Source organism: Scyliorhinus torazame, chromosome 12 (assembly GCF_047496885.1).
Source record: "Scyliorhinus torazame isolate Kashiwa2021f chromosome 12, sScyTor2.1, whole genome shotgun sequence".
Classification (NCBI taxonomy): domain Eukaryota; kingdom Metazoa; phylum Chordata; class Chondrichthyes; order Carcharhiniformes; family Scyliorhinidae; genus Scyliorhinus; species Scyliorhinus torazame.
In genome coordinates, this window is record NC_092718.1 from 195,874,492 (window position 1) to 195,894,274 (window position 19,783).

Genomic DNA, 19,783 nt, shown 5'->3' on the forward strand with positions numbered 1-19,783 from the left:
ACCCACTCATAGCTACTCTTCTGATTCAAAGGTAATCATAAGAGGCAGTATCCACGATGAACACAAATTCTTTCCGTTCGTGTCCAGTCGCTCAGGCAATGGAGTAATGGCACTGGTCCCCGCCCTACCTGAGGACCCCCATCTGATCAGCTACGCTCGGGTAGTGCACTAACGGCACTGGTCGCCGTCCTACCCAGGGACTCTACCCATTCTTGCCCCGCCACAGCCCATACGCACCTCATTTGGAACGTTTTGTTTAAAATTCTTATGTTTGTTTTCCGGTGACCCTTATGATGCTCTCCCATATGCTATTTACATCCTCAAACACTTGGATGGTACACTCACCGCATCGGTCACACAGGCTGCGAAACTGCTTACGCTGTGACAGCATTTTCTTCTCGCTGTCTTGTCCCAAAATGTTTGGTTTAAAAAAAAAATGAGGGAGTCACATATGGTGACAATTCTAATGGGCAATTGGGAATAAAAGGACAGACAGACATACGAGATCTTAAAGAAGATAATAACAGATATTATGCTTGTGTCCATGGGAAATCCAGACCAATAGAATACAAAGGAAGACCAAGAAAGAAAAAGAGAACATGAAGACAGACATCATGATCTACATCTGGATCTTCGTGGGATACCTCCAGTTGCGCGCAGACGTGGCCCCCCCTGACCCCTACCCCACAGGCCGTGAATGTTTCCCATCCCTGCCATACACCACACCCAGATACAGCCACTGATGCACCAGCCTGGTGTGACAAATTTAGCAAATGGTATTCCCTGTCATACATCGTGGAAGCACTGTTAGTCATATCGATACTCTGCAGTGTCATCCAGACACTGAGACTTAGGAAATGGCGAAGGAAAGCCTCCCGCACTCTGGTATATACCCTCAGACCCCCTATTTTCAGACTTCAGCAAACCCCCCACTCGCTTTAAGTGAATAAAGTGCATCGACTAATTTTGTTGTTTGTTCTAATAAAGATGTGAAATCCTGTACTTGACTGCCAAGATACAGAGACAACAGTGCTGCTGTTGTATAGTTTATACTGTTGTAAATTCTTTTAATTGACTAAGGATAGTTTAGATAAGAATAGTTAGATTGTTTTAATGTTCCCATGTTTTAATTGTAATGCATGCTTGAATGTCATAGCGCCCCTTAGAATTTTATAATAATGTGATGTATACAAAGCAATTTAGGTAAGAGTTCCAATACATAGGACAGAGTAGAGTAGAACCTGTCTTTGGTTGCGGGTGCTCGACTTAGGCAGAGAACAAAGAAGACTCAGTAATATGATCCTTCACGCTTCGCGTTGAGGATCACAAGGAGGGAATGTAGCCATCTGGGATGGCCACTTTCAGAATACAAAATGGACACTCACAGAGAATATAGGGAAATGTGGACAATACTAAGCAACAAGCAGGCACAGAGCCTTAATGTATATTTGGAAAGCAGTCAGCAGACGGAATCGAAACTCTGGGTCGATTAACATATTGATGGCCCATCTCTGAGCAACAAAGGACTAATACTCAGGTAGCCGATACTGTTGCAGACATCCTGGCACCAGTACCCCAACCAAAAGGCACAAACAAAGTAAGGTCAACGGCCACCTAGGATACGCCCAGCCATCAGGGATCCCGCCCCTTTATTGGTTTAGATCGATGACAATGATCAAGAAGCTGCCCAATTAATTGGGACCAAGTTTAAGGCCCGCCTAAAAGCACGTGAAGCCCCTCCAAGTATAAGAAGGAACCCCCGACAAAGATTCAGTCTCTTGGATTCGGCTCTCAAGCGGAGAGACCCATCCACCAGCATCACCAGAAGCAAGTAAGTTCAAGGTCAACGCTCGCTACCAGACGGACGACCTTAGCTGTACTCCTGTTACCTCTTGGGCCAACAGTCTCAGATCCGAACAACGGCCATTGTTCCTCTGACTAAGTGGGCACCCAAAGTTAAGTATAGGTGTTACTGTGCATGAGTAAATCATACTGTGTGTAAATAAATACCATTGGCTTTGAACTAACTAACTGGTGTATTGGCTCTTTGATCGGTATTCGGGTTGAACCTTGTGGCGGTATCGAGAGATACCTGGTGACTCTGAAAGTATACTCATAATTAGGATTAAGAAAGGTGACAATATTGACCGCCATATTTATAACCAAATAAATATAGCAACATATTGAATTGGCTGTACAATGTTTCGCGATGCCCTGTGATCATGAAAGGTGCTATATGAATGCAAGCTCCTTCTCGTTACCTGAATTTTCTATATTGTTGAGTAATGAGTGTAAACTCATATAATAATAAAAGATTTTTGATGCAACAATACAACTAAGAAACAAGTCGAGAAATGTATCAAATGTTACCAATAATTTTAATTTTTTTCTAGCTTATATTGATTTGATGGTTTCCAATTCATTTTCAGCTTTAAACACCCACAGATGGATTAAAGTTGTAAGATTGCAATTGCTGACATTTCTTATTTCTTATTTTATTTGGTGATTTTAATTCGCATTATTCTCTTGTGATGACTATTTTGGTTCTTTTCAGTGTATATGGTAGCACAGTGGTTAGCACTGTGGCTTCACAACGTCAGGGTCCCAGGTTCGATTCCTGGCTTGGGTCACTGTCTGTGCAAACTCCACATGGATAATGACCCGGGGCTGGGATCCTCGGTGCTGTGAGGTAGCAGTGCTGTCCACTGCACCACCGTGCCGCCCACTAATAAAAACTTTAAATGGTTGGTTTGAATCATTTGTCATCCAAAACATTGGGCGCAATCAAACCAAATGTGAGCTATGTCCCATAGCGAGCGCATTTAGCCACATGTTTCCTGGCGCTCACAGCACTGAGAAACACAATGCTATCTAACGCAACCCCAATTAAATATTAGGCCTCAGTTGGGCATGCATGGACGAGGTTGTACTTAGTCCCATTTCCTGCAATGAGGAGACCCACTTGCTGAAACTCCTCAGTGCATGGAGAGATTGGAAAGACATTTTTAAAATGGCGTCCCAATCTCTTGACCCCCCCTCCCCCCCTCCCCCGATACGGCCCCCCAAAACTCCCCAAAAGCTCAACTCACCCCACCCGCCTCACGAGGACTGGGCAGCCTGTGCCTGATCACTGCTGTGCACAAAATGTCAGCTTGGCACCCTGCTAGTGCCCTTCCAGCTGGCAGTGCCACCCAGGAACCTTGGCACTGCCAGGGTGCCAGAACAGCACTGACAGGGTGCCCGGCTGTCACCAGCAATGCAAGGGTGCCACACTGCCCAATGAGCAATCAGCTGGGAGTCTCTAATCCCCTGGGAGACATCCACGAGTGCCTTTCAACTGGTCCTGTTCATGGAGACCAACTGAATGCCTCTGGCCTAAGGATTCCAAGGCAAAGGAGTTGGATCCCAATGCCATGGTTACCTCAGCAAACTGCATATCTGAATTAAACTATCCCCTTTACAGATGAGTAATAGGGTTACAAAGGGCATTTTATCCTTATCCAAGAATTGACACTGCGGGAAGAATTCCCAGCTGTATCCATACTGGGTAATTGCAAAATGGAACGAGAAGGGCGGCAGCACGGTGGCGCAATGGTTAGCACTGCTGCCTCATGGCTCCAAACACCCAGGTTCAATCCGACTGTCTGTGTGGAGTTTGTACATTCTCCCCATGTCTGCGTGGGTCTCACCCCCACAAAACCAAAAAGGATGGCAGGGAGGTGGATTGGCCACGTTAAACTACCCCTGAATTGGAAAAATAGAGTTGGGTACTCTTAAAAAAAAATTTTTTTAAGGGGAATTAGAAAACATACAATTAGAAATGATTGAGTTAGAACTTTACTGTTCAGCAAAGTCAACAAAGTGGTAATTTAGGTGTTTAAGGGCATTACTGCTTGTTATACCCCAGGGGCAAGTGAGAAATTAACACAGGATGACAACTTCACTTAGATTTTAGAAGTATGTTCAAATGAGAATATTTTCCTTCATTCTGATTAACTGAACTGCTTTTTGCAACAACATGAAGGTGTATTCCAATATCAGATCAGACTTCAGATTTAGCTACTTTGACGACCAATTACTACTTTTCAGGGGCAAGCCATTACATATTTTTTTTAAATTTAGAGTGCCCAATTCATTTTTTTCAATTAAGGGGCAATTTTAGCGTGGCCAATCTACCTACCCTGCACATCTTTGGGTTGTGGGGGCAAAACCCACGCAAACACGAGGAGAATGTGCAAACTCCACACGGTCATTGACCCAGAGCCGGGATCGAACCCGGAACCTTGGCGTCGTGAGGCACCAGTGCTAACCACAGCATCACCGTGCAGCCCTGATTATATTTGCGAGAAAACCGCCTGTTACTGTTTTGAATTTAATTGTATTTAAACATTAATTTCAGAATGTAGGTAAATTTGTTCCCTAAATCTCTTTTAGTTTTAAAGCCAAGCCTCCTTGCTTGTCCTGGGCTTATCTGGATCTCCATGTTGCAACTTGCCACATTCCTTTTCATCACAATACATTTTTGTGCTTTCCACTGATTCAGATTCAAATGATATTGCTGCTTGACTTGGGAGGAAGTCTGGTCTCTGCTCCAGTAATCCTGCTGATGATTTCTGTATGAGGTTGTCATAAAATGAATCTTTTAGTGCTAATATAAGAGGGTCTTTCTGTGAATACTGATGCATTGCTTCCCTTTGCTTCTTCTTCTTGCAGCAGGGCGAACAGGTAGTGCACAACACACGTGCAATGTAGACCCAACCCAAATAATGGAGCTCAACAATGTTCAGCAAGAAGCACGCAAGACTGACACCAAACATAAAGTTCAAAAAGATGGTCTTTTCTGTTGCTCTCGATATGAAGCAGTCTGTTTTGGTTGGACATGGATAGGTCCAACACACAAACAAACAAGGAACATTGAATCCATACAGATAGTACTGTCCCAGCAAAAATATTATCTCCATAACTGCCCTCAGAATCACGTGTATAACATACACAGTTAAAACCTTATTTGATAGATAGATTGGGTCACTGTCTCTATTGCTCTTAATATGTTCAACTTCATCGTCTCCATCGCTCCGGTAAAACTCAATTTCCTGAGAATTGCTGACAAGAGATTTTTGATTCAAAGTATTATCTTCTGGAAGGTGTCCACTTGTTATAAGATTGTTTGCTGATTCCAGTGGATTCACTTTTTCCATTTCATGTTTTTCATCTTTTGCTATCTTGTGCAGGACATACACTATGTAGAAAATGGATGGTGTTGAAACCAGAACAATTTGAAAAACCCAGAACCGCAGGTGAGAGATGGGTGCAAAGGTGTCGTAGCAAACGTTGTTACAGCCTGGCTGGCGGGTGTTACAGGTGAATTTGGACTGCTCGTCACTGTACACTGCATCACCCACTAGTGTGACCAGCAGAATACGAAAGATTAGCAACATTGTCAACCAGATCTTCCCAACCACTGTAGAATGATTCTGAACTTCATTTAGGAGACGGTCAAGTAATGACCAATCACCCATTTTCTATCTGTGGGAAAGAAAGAAGATTATATTGACATCAGCCAAATGGTGGTACAATATTAATTTTACCCAATATTACTTAAGTGACTGCAGATAAACGTTTCTTTGAAAAGGCTCTTCATTAAGTTATTAATTATGTTAACTATGTCACGGACATTTGAGTTTTCGGTAACGTAAATAATCAAAAATTTAAGGTGGTTAAAAAAAATACCCATGTAGCTTAGTGACATGGTAGTGGAAATGACTGCACAACATTATTTTGAATTGAGTTCACAAATGATATGAATAATGCTATTAGAAGCAATTCATACAGATAACATGATGAATAATGTCAGCACTTCCATTACAACACAATCATTTTGCTTCGTCATAATATTTTTAACATCAAGGCTTCCATGTATGCATTTGCTTACCTAGACACAAAGCACCGCCCGACACAAAGCACCGCCCGACACAAAGCACCGCCCGACACAAAGCACCACCCAACACAAACCCACAATGCAGTTTTACATGTACTGCTGCTAAGTTGTTAAGATGCCCAGGAGATGAATGATACCAAACCAGTTTGAATCATAAAATGGCAAATTCAAAAAATAAACAGGAAAAGTTAGTACAATTACTTTGCCTGTGTAGGCAGTATACTATATTTAACATTTCTGGTTGGAGTATTCAAAATTGTAATTTTTCAATAAGGTACGTCCACCCAAATTGTTGCTTCCTCATGAACTAGGGGCGCGATTCTCCGAAATGGAGACAAAGTCCCGACGCCGGAGTGAAAACCGGAGTGTTTCACTCCGGCATCGGAGCCCGCTCCCAGCCCCTATTCTCCCGCCCCCGGGGGGCTAGGAGCGATGTCGCATATTTTACGCATGCTGGACCTTGGCGCCACGTAAAAAGCAGCGCCGCGTCAATGACGCGGCCGGCGTCACGTAAATGACATCATCCGCGAATGCGCGGGTTGGCCGGTGCCAATCCGCGCATGCACGGTTGCCGTCCTCCCCGAGGCCGCCCCCCAAGAAGATGGCAGATGGATCTTGCGGGGCAGTGGAGGAAAGGAGGTCCTCCTTTAGAGAGGCCGACCCGCCGATCGGTGGGCACCGATCGAGGGCCAGACCCCATCGGAGGCCCCCCCGGTGCAGGAACCCCCCTCCCCCCTACAGGGCGCCCCCACCCCAGCATTCCCGTGCAGTTCCCGCTGGCAGCGACCAGGTGTCGATGGCACCGGCGGGAACCTGTCGTGTTGGGGCGGCCGCTCGGCCCACCCGGCCTGGATTCTCCGAGCGGCTAGGTGTGATTCTTGCGGCGCTGTTTAGGGGGGGGGGTGAGAGAATCGCGTGCGGGTGTCGGGGTGTCGTGGCGGCACTCGCGTGGCGCCCCAGCGATTCTCCCACCCGGCGTGGGTGGGGGGGGGGGGAGAATTCCGCCCATTATCTCCTTGGATTTATTTTTAAACATTTTGAAATTTATACCCCAAATAAATTTGACTACAAATGGCACATGCAAAATATTGATGATAAACTGTAACTGGATTTGTTCTCATTTACAATGGGTTCCTTTGATGAGGTGCCAAGGAAAATGATCCCTGGAAAACCATGTACATTGAAACATAACAATCTTTCATTGGAAGATTAGCTCTACAAATGTTCCTATATGACAGTATAGAGAATACAAAGGTGTATTAATGGGAATTAAAAGCAGGGAGTTATGCAAATACACAGTCTATTAACATCAGAAAAGAGAAAAGACAGATTGACATTTCAGGTTTAGATCATTTGCCAAACATTTACCTGTCTTTTCTGTTTCCAGACTTTGAACTACCTGCTTTTTTTCATTTCAGACTTCCATTTTTCCTTTCTTTGCATATTTATTTGGATTCCACAAATAGGAAGTCCTGTCAAGCTGTCTGGAATGGAGGCGAGGTGTAGCATGGAGGCCAGGTGCTGTAAGCTATCCAGGTTGCCTACCCGCAGTCAGTTAGGAAAGGCAGGTTGGGTGAACAAATAATTAAAAGGGAAATCAATATTTAAATGATTTAAACTGGTAGTACAACTTCAAGCACCTAAACAGTCCCTTATGAAACACTAGAACAGATTCAATGCACTTCATATGACCACACCAAAAAAAGAAAAACTTGCATTTAAACAGCGCCTTCCCCGACCTCAGGACGTCCCAAAGTGCTTTACAGCCAATGAAGAGCTTTTGAATTGTAGTCACTGTTGTAATATAGGAAAGCACAGCAGCCAAAAACATTATAAACATGAAATAGACGTTGCAGATGTAAATAAAATAGTTGAGAATACATTTGGTATATTTAGACTAACATTTCTTTGCAATTTAGTAAGCTTAATTTTTTTAAACATAGGATAAACTGCTGGACTGCATTACATAAGATAAATGTTACTCTACTACAATGTATTGGAAATGATGTACTAACATTTGGATAATTAGTATCAGTTGCTTTTAAATCACTAAATATAATCACATGGGGCATGATAAAAGGAAACTAGTGCAGGGTATATGTTAACTTACAGCAATATTACTGTTGAATAGTCAGAACATAGATTATTTTAAAACTGTAAATACAGGCTACTTCCAAGTTTGCCTTTTCCTAATTTACAGATGACCAAAATTGTCTCACCTGGATAAGAATTACGTTTTGCTCTAGCTTCTCCAAATATCCAGAAAGAGGTTGAAAAGAGCCAAGTGGGCTGGCAGTAGTAGAACCAGAAACACTGCTGTTTCGATGATACTGTTTGGGCTTTTGATGATTGGTCTGGGCTGACATTACATAGGTCAAACTAAAACTGTCCCTAAAACTGTTACTGTATTGCAAATGACAAAAAGTGTTTACAGATAATCCAGGGTGAATTGTACAACTTCTCTGTTGAACCATTCACAGCTGAAAACAAAGAATGTTCTGGAAATGATTAAAAGCAGCAAACGTGCTCTCTGGAGTGTTGCAAAACACTACACCATTTGCATCTATGATTAACATGATAGCTTTTTCTCATTTCATCAATGCAACAGAACGTATTGAATCATGTAATGTATGAACAAATATATGCATTCCCATCGCATTGAATTTTATTTCAAAACAAGAAGGCTGACAATTGAACAATAAAGAATCAAAGTAGTTTGCTATTGTCTAGAAAGAACTTACTGTCTATATTCAGAATTCAATGAATGGCAATTATGTAAAATCCACTTGTTTAAGGGACTTATTCTGCCCAAAATATCCAGCATATTTTCTATTGAATATGTATTGTGTATGCTACTGAAAATCATGGATGCCATTTACATGTTTCTATCTTTGCACAGATTTATCTTGTTTACAAGAAACACAAATATGGATGTAATGAATAATAATAAAGAACAGCCAGAAAAACAATGTCAAAGTTTTTTCGAGTTTTGTACTGGAATCTCAGCTATTTTGTTTTAACAATATCAGGGGTTGCTGCAGAAACATGTGTATACAATCTGCCAGTGTGAGTTTTAATTGTTTGGTTAAATTGTAGTGTTGAAAGGAGGGATTACATATCGTGGTGGGAATGTTAGTCAATCCATGCATGCAATTGGTCAGTTGATTTAATGAGGGATGCCACAAAATGCCTGTGATTGTATTAATCTCTAACCTCTGTTTTCTTCATTTAATCAATCTGATGCCTTAAATATACACTTTGTAATATTTTTATTCTCAAAAATGTTTCTATCTGAAAATATGAAATCAGCTTTCCTGAGGAAAGATGGTGCTTTGTTCTAGTTTGTTAATCTTGACCCTGAGTTAACATTATGGATGTGATTTGATGGCCGCCTTGCCCCGGTTACAGTCCAGGTGCAGTGATTAAATCATGGGAGAGGCCGAAACGCGATCCGCACCGGGCGCCGATCGGTTTGTGATCTAACCGGCTCGTTCCCATTCGCAGGTTTTAGGTCCTGCCTAGGCGTGGCGAGACACTGATTATCACCCATTAAGTGCAATCTCCATCTCATTAACGAGGTGGATGCCCTCCCTAGCGGCCTGCTCCCAGCGAGAGTTCACGCGAGCGTTGTTTAGCACTCCTATTTAAAAACAGGAACATGGAGCGGGATTCTCCAACCCCCCGCTGGGTTGGGGAATCCCCTGGGGGGCGGCGTGATCCCGCCCCGCCGCTCCGACGCCAGCTGCCGTATTCTCCGGCGCCGGTTTGCAGGCGAGGGTGGGGTTTACGCCACGCTGAAAAGAGGCTGTTGGCAGCGCCCCCCCCGGCAATCCTCCGGGCCCCGATGGGCCGAGCGGCCGTCGCTTCCTGGACATGGTCCATCACAGCGGGACCTGGCTTGTCGGCCGTCGAGTGGAGTCCTCAGGGGGGCGCGGGGGTATCTGGCCCGAAGGGGGCTCCCACGGTGGCCTGGCCTGCGATCGGGGCCCACCAATTTGTGGGCGGGCCTGTGCCCTGGGGGCACTCATTCCTTCCGCGCCGGCCTCTGTAGGGCTCCACCATGGCTGCCGCGGAGAAGAAACCCTCTGCGCATGAACACGCCGGCGGTTATGCGCATGCGCGGGACCACGGCGGCCCTTCGCCGCCGGTTGGCACGGCGCCTACCCCTCCGGCGCCAGCCTAGCCCCTGGAAGTGCGGAGGATTCCGCAACTTCCGGGTGGCCCGACGCCGGAGTGGTTCACGCCGTTCTTGGCGCCGGCGTCAGGCCATCGCGCCAAGTGTGGGAGAATCCCACCCATGATGCGGTGGCTGCTGAGGGGATCGGAGGAGGTAGGTAACCATCTTTATTTTTGTGCATGCAGCCCAGGGGCACTGGAGATGCTACCCCAGTTCTCCAGCGGAGGGAGGGGCGGGGCTTATCTGGTCAGGGGGCTAACCGCCTTCGGCCCTGGGCTGAGGAGGTAAGGAGCTCAGTGCTTGCAGGTCCCACAGGCTATTCTCCGAATTGTATATACCTGTAACAGGGCAACTACAGCTGCTGCATGCCTGCCCTGCCTAACGTTTCCAGGGATGAACCGTGTTCGTGGTTAAACGATAAAGGCCACCTTCACTCCCTTTGACTGTGAGCAGCCTCCGGCTGCATAGCTGAAGGCTATTGCTGATAAGGATTGGGCATTGTTAGTTATTTGAGCACCACAGCTCTCAAGTGGTGCTGCAGGTTGTGTTTGCTACTTGCTGCTGCTTGTGGCTGCAAATGCCTGGAGGCTGTTGCTGCTGCTGATTCCTTCTATTTCTGCAGCCTGGAGTAGGGAAAGGGAGGCTGGGGAGATGACCTGTTGCCTGGGCTGGATAAGGGGAAGGTGAGCGCTTTCTTTTTTCTGGTATGTTGTGGGCCAGTGCAATTTTCCACTGCTGAGGAGTCTACTCCTGGAAGCAGCAAGAGGGGGAGAGAGAGGCAGATTGATCCAAATAAGCAACTTGATGAAGGTGTTGAAGAGCTGCTTTGGCAGTCTGCTGGTGATTTTATCGTGAGTGTGTCGACTAGCACGTCGCCGCGAGTCAAATACGCTGGACGTCAAGGCTGTTTTGCTGCAACCTGAACGTCAGTGGGCCATGTGATACCAGGCTTTGGTTCTGATGAAATTAGGCCATGTAGGAAGGCCTGTGCAATGGAAGCTCATGGACAGAGACTGATACATAATATGACCGCACAGCAAGGATGCTCCATTCTGTCAAGAACACACTCTCTTTTTTAAAAAAAATATTTTATTGCAACTTTTTGGCCAACCATCACAGTACATTGTGTATCCTTTACACAGTAATATCACAATATAAATAACAATGGCCAGTTTTATAAACAAGAAATAAATCATATATAAACAAAAACAAAAACAAAACTAAATGGCAACTGCCTTGTCCCAGATAAATATTCTCCAAAAATATGTTTTAACAGTCCAATATACAATTATCTATAACAACAACCTATACATATTATACTTATATACTTATATCTTAACATCCCTGAGAATCCCTCTGGTTCCTCCCCCCCCCCTCCCCTCCCCCCCCTCCCCTCCCCACCTCCCCTCCCCCCTCCCCTCCCCCCCTCCCCCCCTCCCCTCCCCCCCTCCCCCCCCTCCCCCCCTCCCCCCTCCCCCCCCTCCCCCCCTCCCCTCTCCCCCCCTCCCCTCTCCCCCCCCTCCCCTCCCCCCCTCCCCTCCCCCCCCCTCCCCTCCCCCCCCTCCTCCCCCTCCCCCCTCCCCTCCCCCCCCTCCCCTCCCCCCCTCCCCTCCCCTCCCCCCCCTCCCCCCCTCCCCTCCCCCCCTCCCCCCTCCCCCCCCTCCCCCCTCCCCCCCTCCCCTCCCCCCCTCCCCCCCCTCCCCTCCCTCCCCCCCTCCTCCCCTCTCCCTTCCCCTCCCCTCCCCCCCTCCCCTCCCCTCCCCCCCCTCCCCTCCCCGCCCTCCCCTCCCTCCCCTCCCCTCCCCTCCCCCCTCCCCTCCCCCCTCCCCCCCTCCCCCCCCTCCCCTCCCTCCCCTCCCCCCTCCCCTCCCCCCCTCCCCTCCCCCCCTCCCCTCCCCTCCCTTCCCTCCCCTCCCCACCCCCCTCCCCCCCCCTCCCCCCCCTCCCCCCCTCCCCCCCTCCCCCCCTCCCCTCCCCCCCTCCCCCCCTCCCCTCCCCCCCCTCCCCTCCCCCCCTCCCCCCCTCCCCTCCCCCCCCTCCCCCCCCTCCCCCCCCTCCCATCCCCCCCCTCCCCCCCCCTCCCCCCCCTCCCATCCCCCCCCTCCCCCCCCTCCCATCCCCCCCCCTCCCCTCCCCTCCCCTCCCCTCCCCCCCCTCCCCTCCCCTCCCCCCCCTCCCCTCCCCCCCCTCCCCCCCTCCCCCCCTCCTCCCCTCCTCCCCTCCCCCCTCCCCCCCTCCCCCCCCTCCCCTCCCCCCCTCCCCCCCTCCCCCCTCCCCTCCCCCCTCCCCCCCTCCCCTCCCCCCCCTCCCCTCCCCCCCCTCCCCTCCCCCCCCTCCCCTCCCCCCCCTCCCCCCCTCCCCTCCCCCCCCTCCCCCCTCCCCCCCTCCCCTCCCCCCCCTCCCCCCCTCCCCCCCTCCCCCCCCCCCCTCCCCCCCCCCTCCCCCCCTCCCCCCCCCCCTCCCCCCCCTCCCCCCCTCCCCCCCCTCCCCCCCCCCCCCGGGTTGCTGCTGCTGTCTTCTTCTTTTCCATTCCCTCTATCTTTCTGTGAGGTATTCGACGAACGGTTGCCACCGCCTGGTGAACCCTTGAGCCGATCCCCTTAGGACGAACTTAATCCGTTCCAGCTTTATAAACCCTGCCATATCATTTATCCAGGTCTCCACACCCGGGGGCTTGGCTTCCTTCCACATCAACAGTATCCTGCGCCGGGCTACTAGGGACGCAAAGGCCAAAACATCAGCCTCTTTCGCCTCCTGCACTCCCGGCTCTTCTGCAACCCCGAATATAGCCAACCCCCAGCTTGGTTCGACCCACCACCTTCGAAAGCACCTTTGTCACCCCCACCCAAAACCCCTGTAGTGCCGGACATGACCAAAACATGTGGGTGTGATTCGCTGGGCTTCTTGAGCATCTCGCACACCTATCCTCTACTCCAAAAAATTTACTGAGCCGTGCTCCAGTCATATGCGCCCTGTGTAACACCTTAAATTGTATCAGGCTTAGCCTGGCACACGAGGACGATGAGTTTACCCTACTTAGGGCATCAGCCCACAGCCCCTCCTCAATCTCCTCCCCCAGCTCTTCTTCCCATTTCCCTTTCAGCTCATCTACCATAATCTCCCCCTCGTCCCTCATTTCCCTATATATGTCTGATACCTTACCGTCCCCCACCCATGTCTTTGAGATCACTCTGTCCTGCACCTCCTGCGTCGGGAGCTGCGGGAATTCCCTCACCTGTTGCCTCGCAAAAGCCCTCAGTTGCATATACCGGAATGCATTCCCTTGGGGCAACCCATATTTTTCGGTCAGCGCTCCCAGACTTGCAAACGTCCCATCTACAAACAGATCTCTCAATTGTGTTACTCCTGCTCTTTGCCATGTTCCAAATCCCCCATCCATTCTCCCCGGAGCAAACCTATGATTATTTCTTATCGGGGACCACACTGAGGCTCCCGTCTTTCCCCTATGCCGTCTCCATTGCCCCCAAACTTTCAGAGTAGCCACCACCATCGGGCTTGTGGTGTATTTCTTCGGTGAGAACGGCAACGGCGCCGTCACCATGGCTTGTAGGCAAGTCCCCCTACAGGACGCCTTCTCCAATCTCTTCCACGCTGCTCCCTCCTCTTCTCCCATCCACTTACATACCATTGAGATGTTGGCGGCCCAGTAGTACTCACTCAGGCTCGGTAGCGCCAGCCCCCCCCTATCCCTACTACGCTGCAAAAATCCCTTCCTCACTCTCGGGGTCTTCCCGGCCCACACAAAACTCATGATACTCTTCTCAATCCTTTTGAAAAAAGCCTTCGTGATCACCACCGGGAGGCACTGAAACACAAAGAGGAATCTCGGGAGGACCACCATTTTAACCGCTTGTACCCTCCCTGCCAGTGACAGGGATACCATGTCCCATCTCTTGAAGTCTTCCTCCATCTGTTCCACCAACCGCGTTAAATTTAACCTATGCAATGTACCCCAATTCTTGGCTATCTGGATCCCCAAGTAGCGAAAGTCCCTTGTTACCTTCCTCAGCGGTAAGTCCTCTATTTCTCTGCTCTGCTCCCCTGGATGCACCACAAACAGCTCACTTTTCCCCATGTTCAGCTTATATCCTGAAAATTCTCCAAACTCCCCAAGTATCCGCATTATCTCTGGCATCCCCTCCACCGGGTCCGCCACATACACCAATAAATCATCCGCGTAAAGAGATACCCGGTGTTCCTCTCCTCCCCTGAGTACTCCCCTCCACTTCCTGGAACCCCTCAATGCTATTGCCAGGGGCTCAATCGCCAGTGCAAACAGTAACAGGGACAGAGGACATCCCTGCCTCGTCCCTCTATGGAGCCGAAAATACGCAGATCCCCGTCCATTCGTGACTACGCTCGCCATCGGGGCCCTATACAGCAGCTGTACCCATCTAATATACTCATCTTCAAAGCCAAATCTCCTCAACACCTCCCACAAATAATCCCACTCCACTCTATCAAATGCTTTCTCGGCATCCATCGCCACCACTATCTCCGCTTCCCCCTCTGGTGGGGGCATCATCATTACCCCTAGCAGCCTCCGTATATTCGTATTCAGCTGTCTCCCCTTCACAAACCCAGTTTGGTCTTCATGGACTACCCCCGGGGACACAATCCTCTATCCTCATTGCCATTACCTTGGCCAGAATCTTTCCGTCCACATTTAGGAGGGAAATAGGTCTATAGGACCCGCATTGCAGCGGGTCTTTTTCCTTCTTTAGGAGAAGCGATATCGTTGCCTCCGACATAGTCGGGGGCAGCTGTCCCCTTTCCTTCGCCTCATTAAAGGTTCTCATCAGTATCGGGGCAAGCAAGTCCACATATTTCCTATAAAATTCAACTGGAAATCCATCCGGTCCCGGTGCCTTCCCCGCCTGCATACTCCTAATTCCTTTCACTACTTCCTCTATCTCGATCTGTGCTCCCAGTCCCACCCTCTCCTGCTCCTCCACCTTAGGAAATTCCTGCCGGTCCAGGAAGCACATCATTCTCTCCTTCCCATCCAGGGGCCGAGCTTCGTATAATCTTTTATAGAATGCCTTGAACACTCCATTCACTCTCTCCGCTCCCCACTCTCCTTCCTCATCCCTCACTCCCCCTATTTCCCTCGCTGCTCCCCTTTTCCTCAATTGATGGGCCAGCAACCTGCTCACCTTCTCCCCATACTCATACTGTACACCCTGTGCCTTCCTCCACTGTGCTTCTGCAGTACCCGTTGTCAGCAAGTCAAATTCTACGTGTAACCTTTGCCTTTCCCTGTACAGTCCCTCCTCCGGTGCCTCCGCATATTGCCTGTCCACCCTCAGATGTTCTTGCAGCAACCGCTCCCGTTCCCTACTCTCCTGCTTTCCTTTATGTGCCCTTATTGATATCAGCTCCCCTCTAACCACTGCCTTCAGCGCCTCCCAGACCACTCCCACCTGGACCTCCCCATTATCATTAAGTTCCAAGTATTTTTCAATGCACCCCCTCACCCTTAGACACACCCCTTCATCTGCCATTAGTCCCATGTCCATTCTCCAGGGTGGACGCCCTTCTGTTTCCTCCCCTATCTCCAAGTCTACCCAATGTGGAGCGTGATCCGAAATGGCTATCGCCGTACACTCCGTCCCCCTCACCTTCGGGATCAACGCCCTTCCCAAAACAAAAAAGTCTATTCGCGAATAAACTTTGTGGACATAGGAGAAAAACGAAAACTCCTTACTCCGAGGTCTGCTAAATCTCCACGGGTCTACTCCTCCCATCTGCTCCATAAAATCTTTAAGCACCTTGGCTGCTGCGGCCTCCTTCCAGTCCTGGATCTCGACCTGTCCAGCCCTGGCTCCAGCACCGTATTAAAATCTCCCCCCATTACCAACTTTCCCACCTCTAGGTCCGGGATGCGTCCTAGCATGCGCCTCATAAAATTGGCATCATCCCAGTTCGGGGCATATACGTTTACCAAGACCACCGCCTCCCCCTGTAATTTGCCACTCACCATCACGTATCTGCCCCCGCTATCCGCCACTATGGACTTTGCCTCAAACATAACCCGCTTCCCCACTAGTATAGCCACACCCCTGTTTTTCGCATCTAGCCCCGCCCATCCTTTGCGTAGTCTAACCTGGTCTATAAGTTTCAAGTGCGTCTCTTGTAACATAACCACGTCTGCCTTAAGTTTCTTAAGGTGTGCGAGTACTCGTGCCCTCTTTATCGGCCCGTTCAGCCCTCTCACATTCCACGTGATCAACCGGGTTGGGGGGCTTTTTACCGCCCCCCCCGTGTCGATTAGCCACCCCCTTTTTCCAGCTCCTCACCCGGTTCCCACGCAGCTGTGTCCCCCCCAGACGGCGCCCCCCCGCCCACCCAACCCCATTCCGGCTCCCCCCTCTCCCCAGCAGCAGCAACCCAGTAACTCCCCCCTCCCACCCCCCCGCTAGATCCCCCACTAGCGTAGTTACACCCCCCATGTTGCTCCCAGAAGTCAGCAAACTCTGGCCGACCTCGGCTTCCCCCCGTGACCTCGGCTCGCACCGTGCGACGCCCCCTCCTTCCTGCTTCCCTATTCCCGCCATGATTATCATAGCGCGGGAGCAAAGCCCGCGCTTCCCTTTTGGCCCCGCCCCCCATGGCCAACGCCCCATCTCCTCCACCTCCCTTCCTCCCTCCACCACCACCTGTGGAAGAGAGAAAAGTTACCGCATCGCAGGATTAATAACATAAAACTCATCTTTCCCCCCCTTTTTCCCCCCTCTTCGCCCCCCATACTCGCCCCACCACTTTGTTTCAAACGTTCTTTTTTAGTAACCCGCTTATTCCAGTTTTTCTTCCACAATAAAAGTCCACGCCTCATCCGCCGTCTCAAAGTAGTGGTGCCTCCCTTGATATGTGACCCACAGTCTTGCCGGTTGCAGCGTTCCAAATTTTATCTTCTTTTTGTGAAGCACCGCCTTGGCCCGATTGAAGCTCGCCCTCCTTCTCGCCACCTCCGCACTCCAGTCTTGATAAACGCGGATCACCGCGTTCTCCCACCTACTGCTCCGAGTTTTCTTTGCCCATCTGAGGACCATCTCTTTGTCCTTAAAATGGAGAAATCTCACCACTATGGCTCTAGGAATTTCTCCTGCTCTCGGTCCTCGCGCCATCACTCGGTATGCTCCCTCCACCTCCAGCGGACCCGCCGGGGCCTCCGCTCCCATTAACGAGTGCAGCATCGTGCTCACATATGCCCCGACGTCTGTTCCTTCTGCACCTTCAGGAAGACCAAGAATCCTTAAATTATTCCTCCTCGCGTTATTCTCCAGCACCTCCAATCTTTCCACACATCGTCTATGGTGTGCCTCGTGCATCTCCGTCTTCACCACCAGGCCCTGTATATCGTCCTCGTTCTCGGCAGCCTTTGCCTTCACGACCCGAAGCTCCCGCTCCTGGGTCTTTTGCTCATCTTTTAGCCCTTCGATCGCCTGTAATATCGGGGCCAACAGCTCCTTCTTCATCTCCTTTTTAAGCTCTTCCACACAGCGTTTCAAAAACTCGTGTTGTTCAGGGCCCCATATTAAACTGCCACCTTCCGACGCCATCTTGGTTTTTGCTTGCCTTCCTTGCCGCTGCTCTAAAGGATCCACTGCAATCCGGCCACTTTCCTCTCCTTTTTCCATCCGTATCCAGGGGGGATTCCCTTCTGGTTTACCGCACAGTGCTTTTAGCCGTTAAAATTGCCGTTGGGGCTCTTATTAAGAGCCCAAAAGTCCGTTCCACCGGGAGCTGCCGAAACGTGCGGCTTAGCTGGTCATCGCCGCACCCGGAAGTCCAAGAACACACTCTCGCGAGACATTGCTCAGAGAATCCCGCCCACGATGGGTGAGATCACCTTTTGGCAAATCTGCATATTAGAGCGAAGCAGTAAGGTGCCCAGGTGGCACTTCCAGCTGGCAGGGACACTGCCAAGGTACTAGGATGGCAGTGCCAAGCTGGCATTTTTTGCGCACGTGCGATTGGGTCGGAGTTGGCCACCGGGGGTGTCAGAGGGTGCAGCGGGCTGGGGGACCCTCCCACTTTGCATTCAATCTGGGGGAAGGTCAGGGATTTTACTTGTGGTCCTCGGAGAGCGGGATGCCATTTTTAACTGGCGTCCCGATCTCGCGCTACAACGGGCAGCTCTGGCAAGCAGCGCTCCCTGTTGTAAAAAACGGGACTATGTGCGGCCTTGACCGCGCATTCCCCGCTCAGGCCCCCTATTCAACATAAGTAGCATTGAATAGCCACATGTCGCTCGGCACTGCGAGTGCCGGGAAACACACGGCTAAACGCGCTCGCGAGGGGACTTTGTTCCCTTTTGGGAAGATCGCACCCTTGATCTCTCTTCGGGAATTGATGCCTCAACCTCTTTTGTTTTGGTTGAAACAATATTCTTGCCTGTCACAGGCATGTTGGAAATTTAATTTCTCGGGCAGCCAACAGCACCTCCAGCTGGCAACAATGAATGAGGCTGTAACACTGGTTCCTAGGATGTTTCTCACCCACGCAGATGGTCCACATGTTTCCTCAAGGTGCTGCCCTGTGTCATGATATTCAAACACACACATCATGATAGACACACCAACAGACAAATCAGAACACACAACACCACAACCAATGACAGAAAGATATAAAAGCACAGACACGACCCCCGGTGGGCAGTATTAGCTGCAGAGGAGAACCAGGACACATCGGTTACCAAACACACTCAGGGAGACAGCACGTGCAGAGTATCCAGAACGAACTGTATTATAAGAGTTATAATAAAATAGAGTTGTACCACATACAACTGTGTTGGCTCATCTGTGCACCAGAGCACCCAACACCACATGGTACAGGAGTGGATCGATACCTGCCGGCATACCTCAGTGTACACAGACAACCAGCAGTGCCCAGGCAAAATTATAGAGCTCCCGGTTCCGCAGCCGCTCCAGTGCTACGGCGATCTCCGCGAAAACTGGCGGCGATTCCGGCAAATGTTCGAATTGTTCCTGGTGGCAGCTGAACTCCAAGACCTGGATGATAGCGAAAAAATTGAATTTCTCCTCACCATCGCCGGTGCAAGGGCAAGAGAAATATTCACAAGGTTCAGGTTCTTCAGGAGGCAGCAAAGGTACGATTACCAGGCAGTCCTGGACAAATTCTCCAAGTACTGTGAAGAAAACGCAATCCAATCGGCAAATAAAGGTAAGAAAAGCTGCAGTACTCACCTCGTGGCTGGGATCCCGGAGCCCGAATTCCCAGAAGCCAAAATCCCGGGCCTGAGAGAAGGCTGGGTCGAGGTCGGCGGCCATCTTGCTAAAGGTATCACGCTAGCACAGTTGCGCGAGCAGTGCGCAGAACCGGAAGTTTCGTTTGCGCATGCGCGAGATGCTGCGCATGCGCAGTCAAGAAAACGGCCATCGGTAAAGGAACAGCGATCTGAGCATGCGCAGTCGCTTCCTACGTGCTACATACCGAGCGTCAGGATGTCAGAGGCCCCAGACTGCACCAATTTAAAAGGGAAATGTCCCAAATCCAATTTAAAAGGGAAATGTCCCAAATCAAAAAAACAAAAATCTGTTAAAGCTGTAAAACAACCTTCCCTCACCTGGAATGACAGCACAGTGCCGCAAATTGACCCAGGAGATGAATTTGACCTCCGAAGA

General features: G+C 50.0%; 1 protein-coding gene across 1 annotated transcript; it reads right to left on the reverse strand.

Annotated features, from left to right (window-relative positions):
* Positions 1-4,065: 4,065 nt before the first annotated feature.
* Positions 4,066-5,519, reverse strand: LOC140387276 (gap junction delta-2 protein). The gene has a single exon (XM_072470223.1). It carries the CDS (start codon positions 5,517-5,519, stop codon positions 4,437-4,439), a length of 1,083 nt encoding a protein of 360 aa, XP_072326324.1. The 3' UTR covers positions 4,066-4,436.
* Between the last annotated feature and the right edge of the window lie 14,264 nt (positions 5,520-19,783).

What these genes read in the sequence shown, in the direction of transcription:
- LOC140387276 (XM_072470223.1), bottom strand. Translation starts at nt 5,519, where the DNA reads ATGGGTGATTGGTCATTACTTGACCGTCTCCTAAATGAAGTTCAGAAT.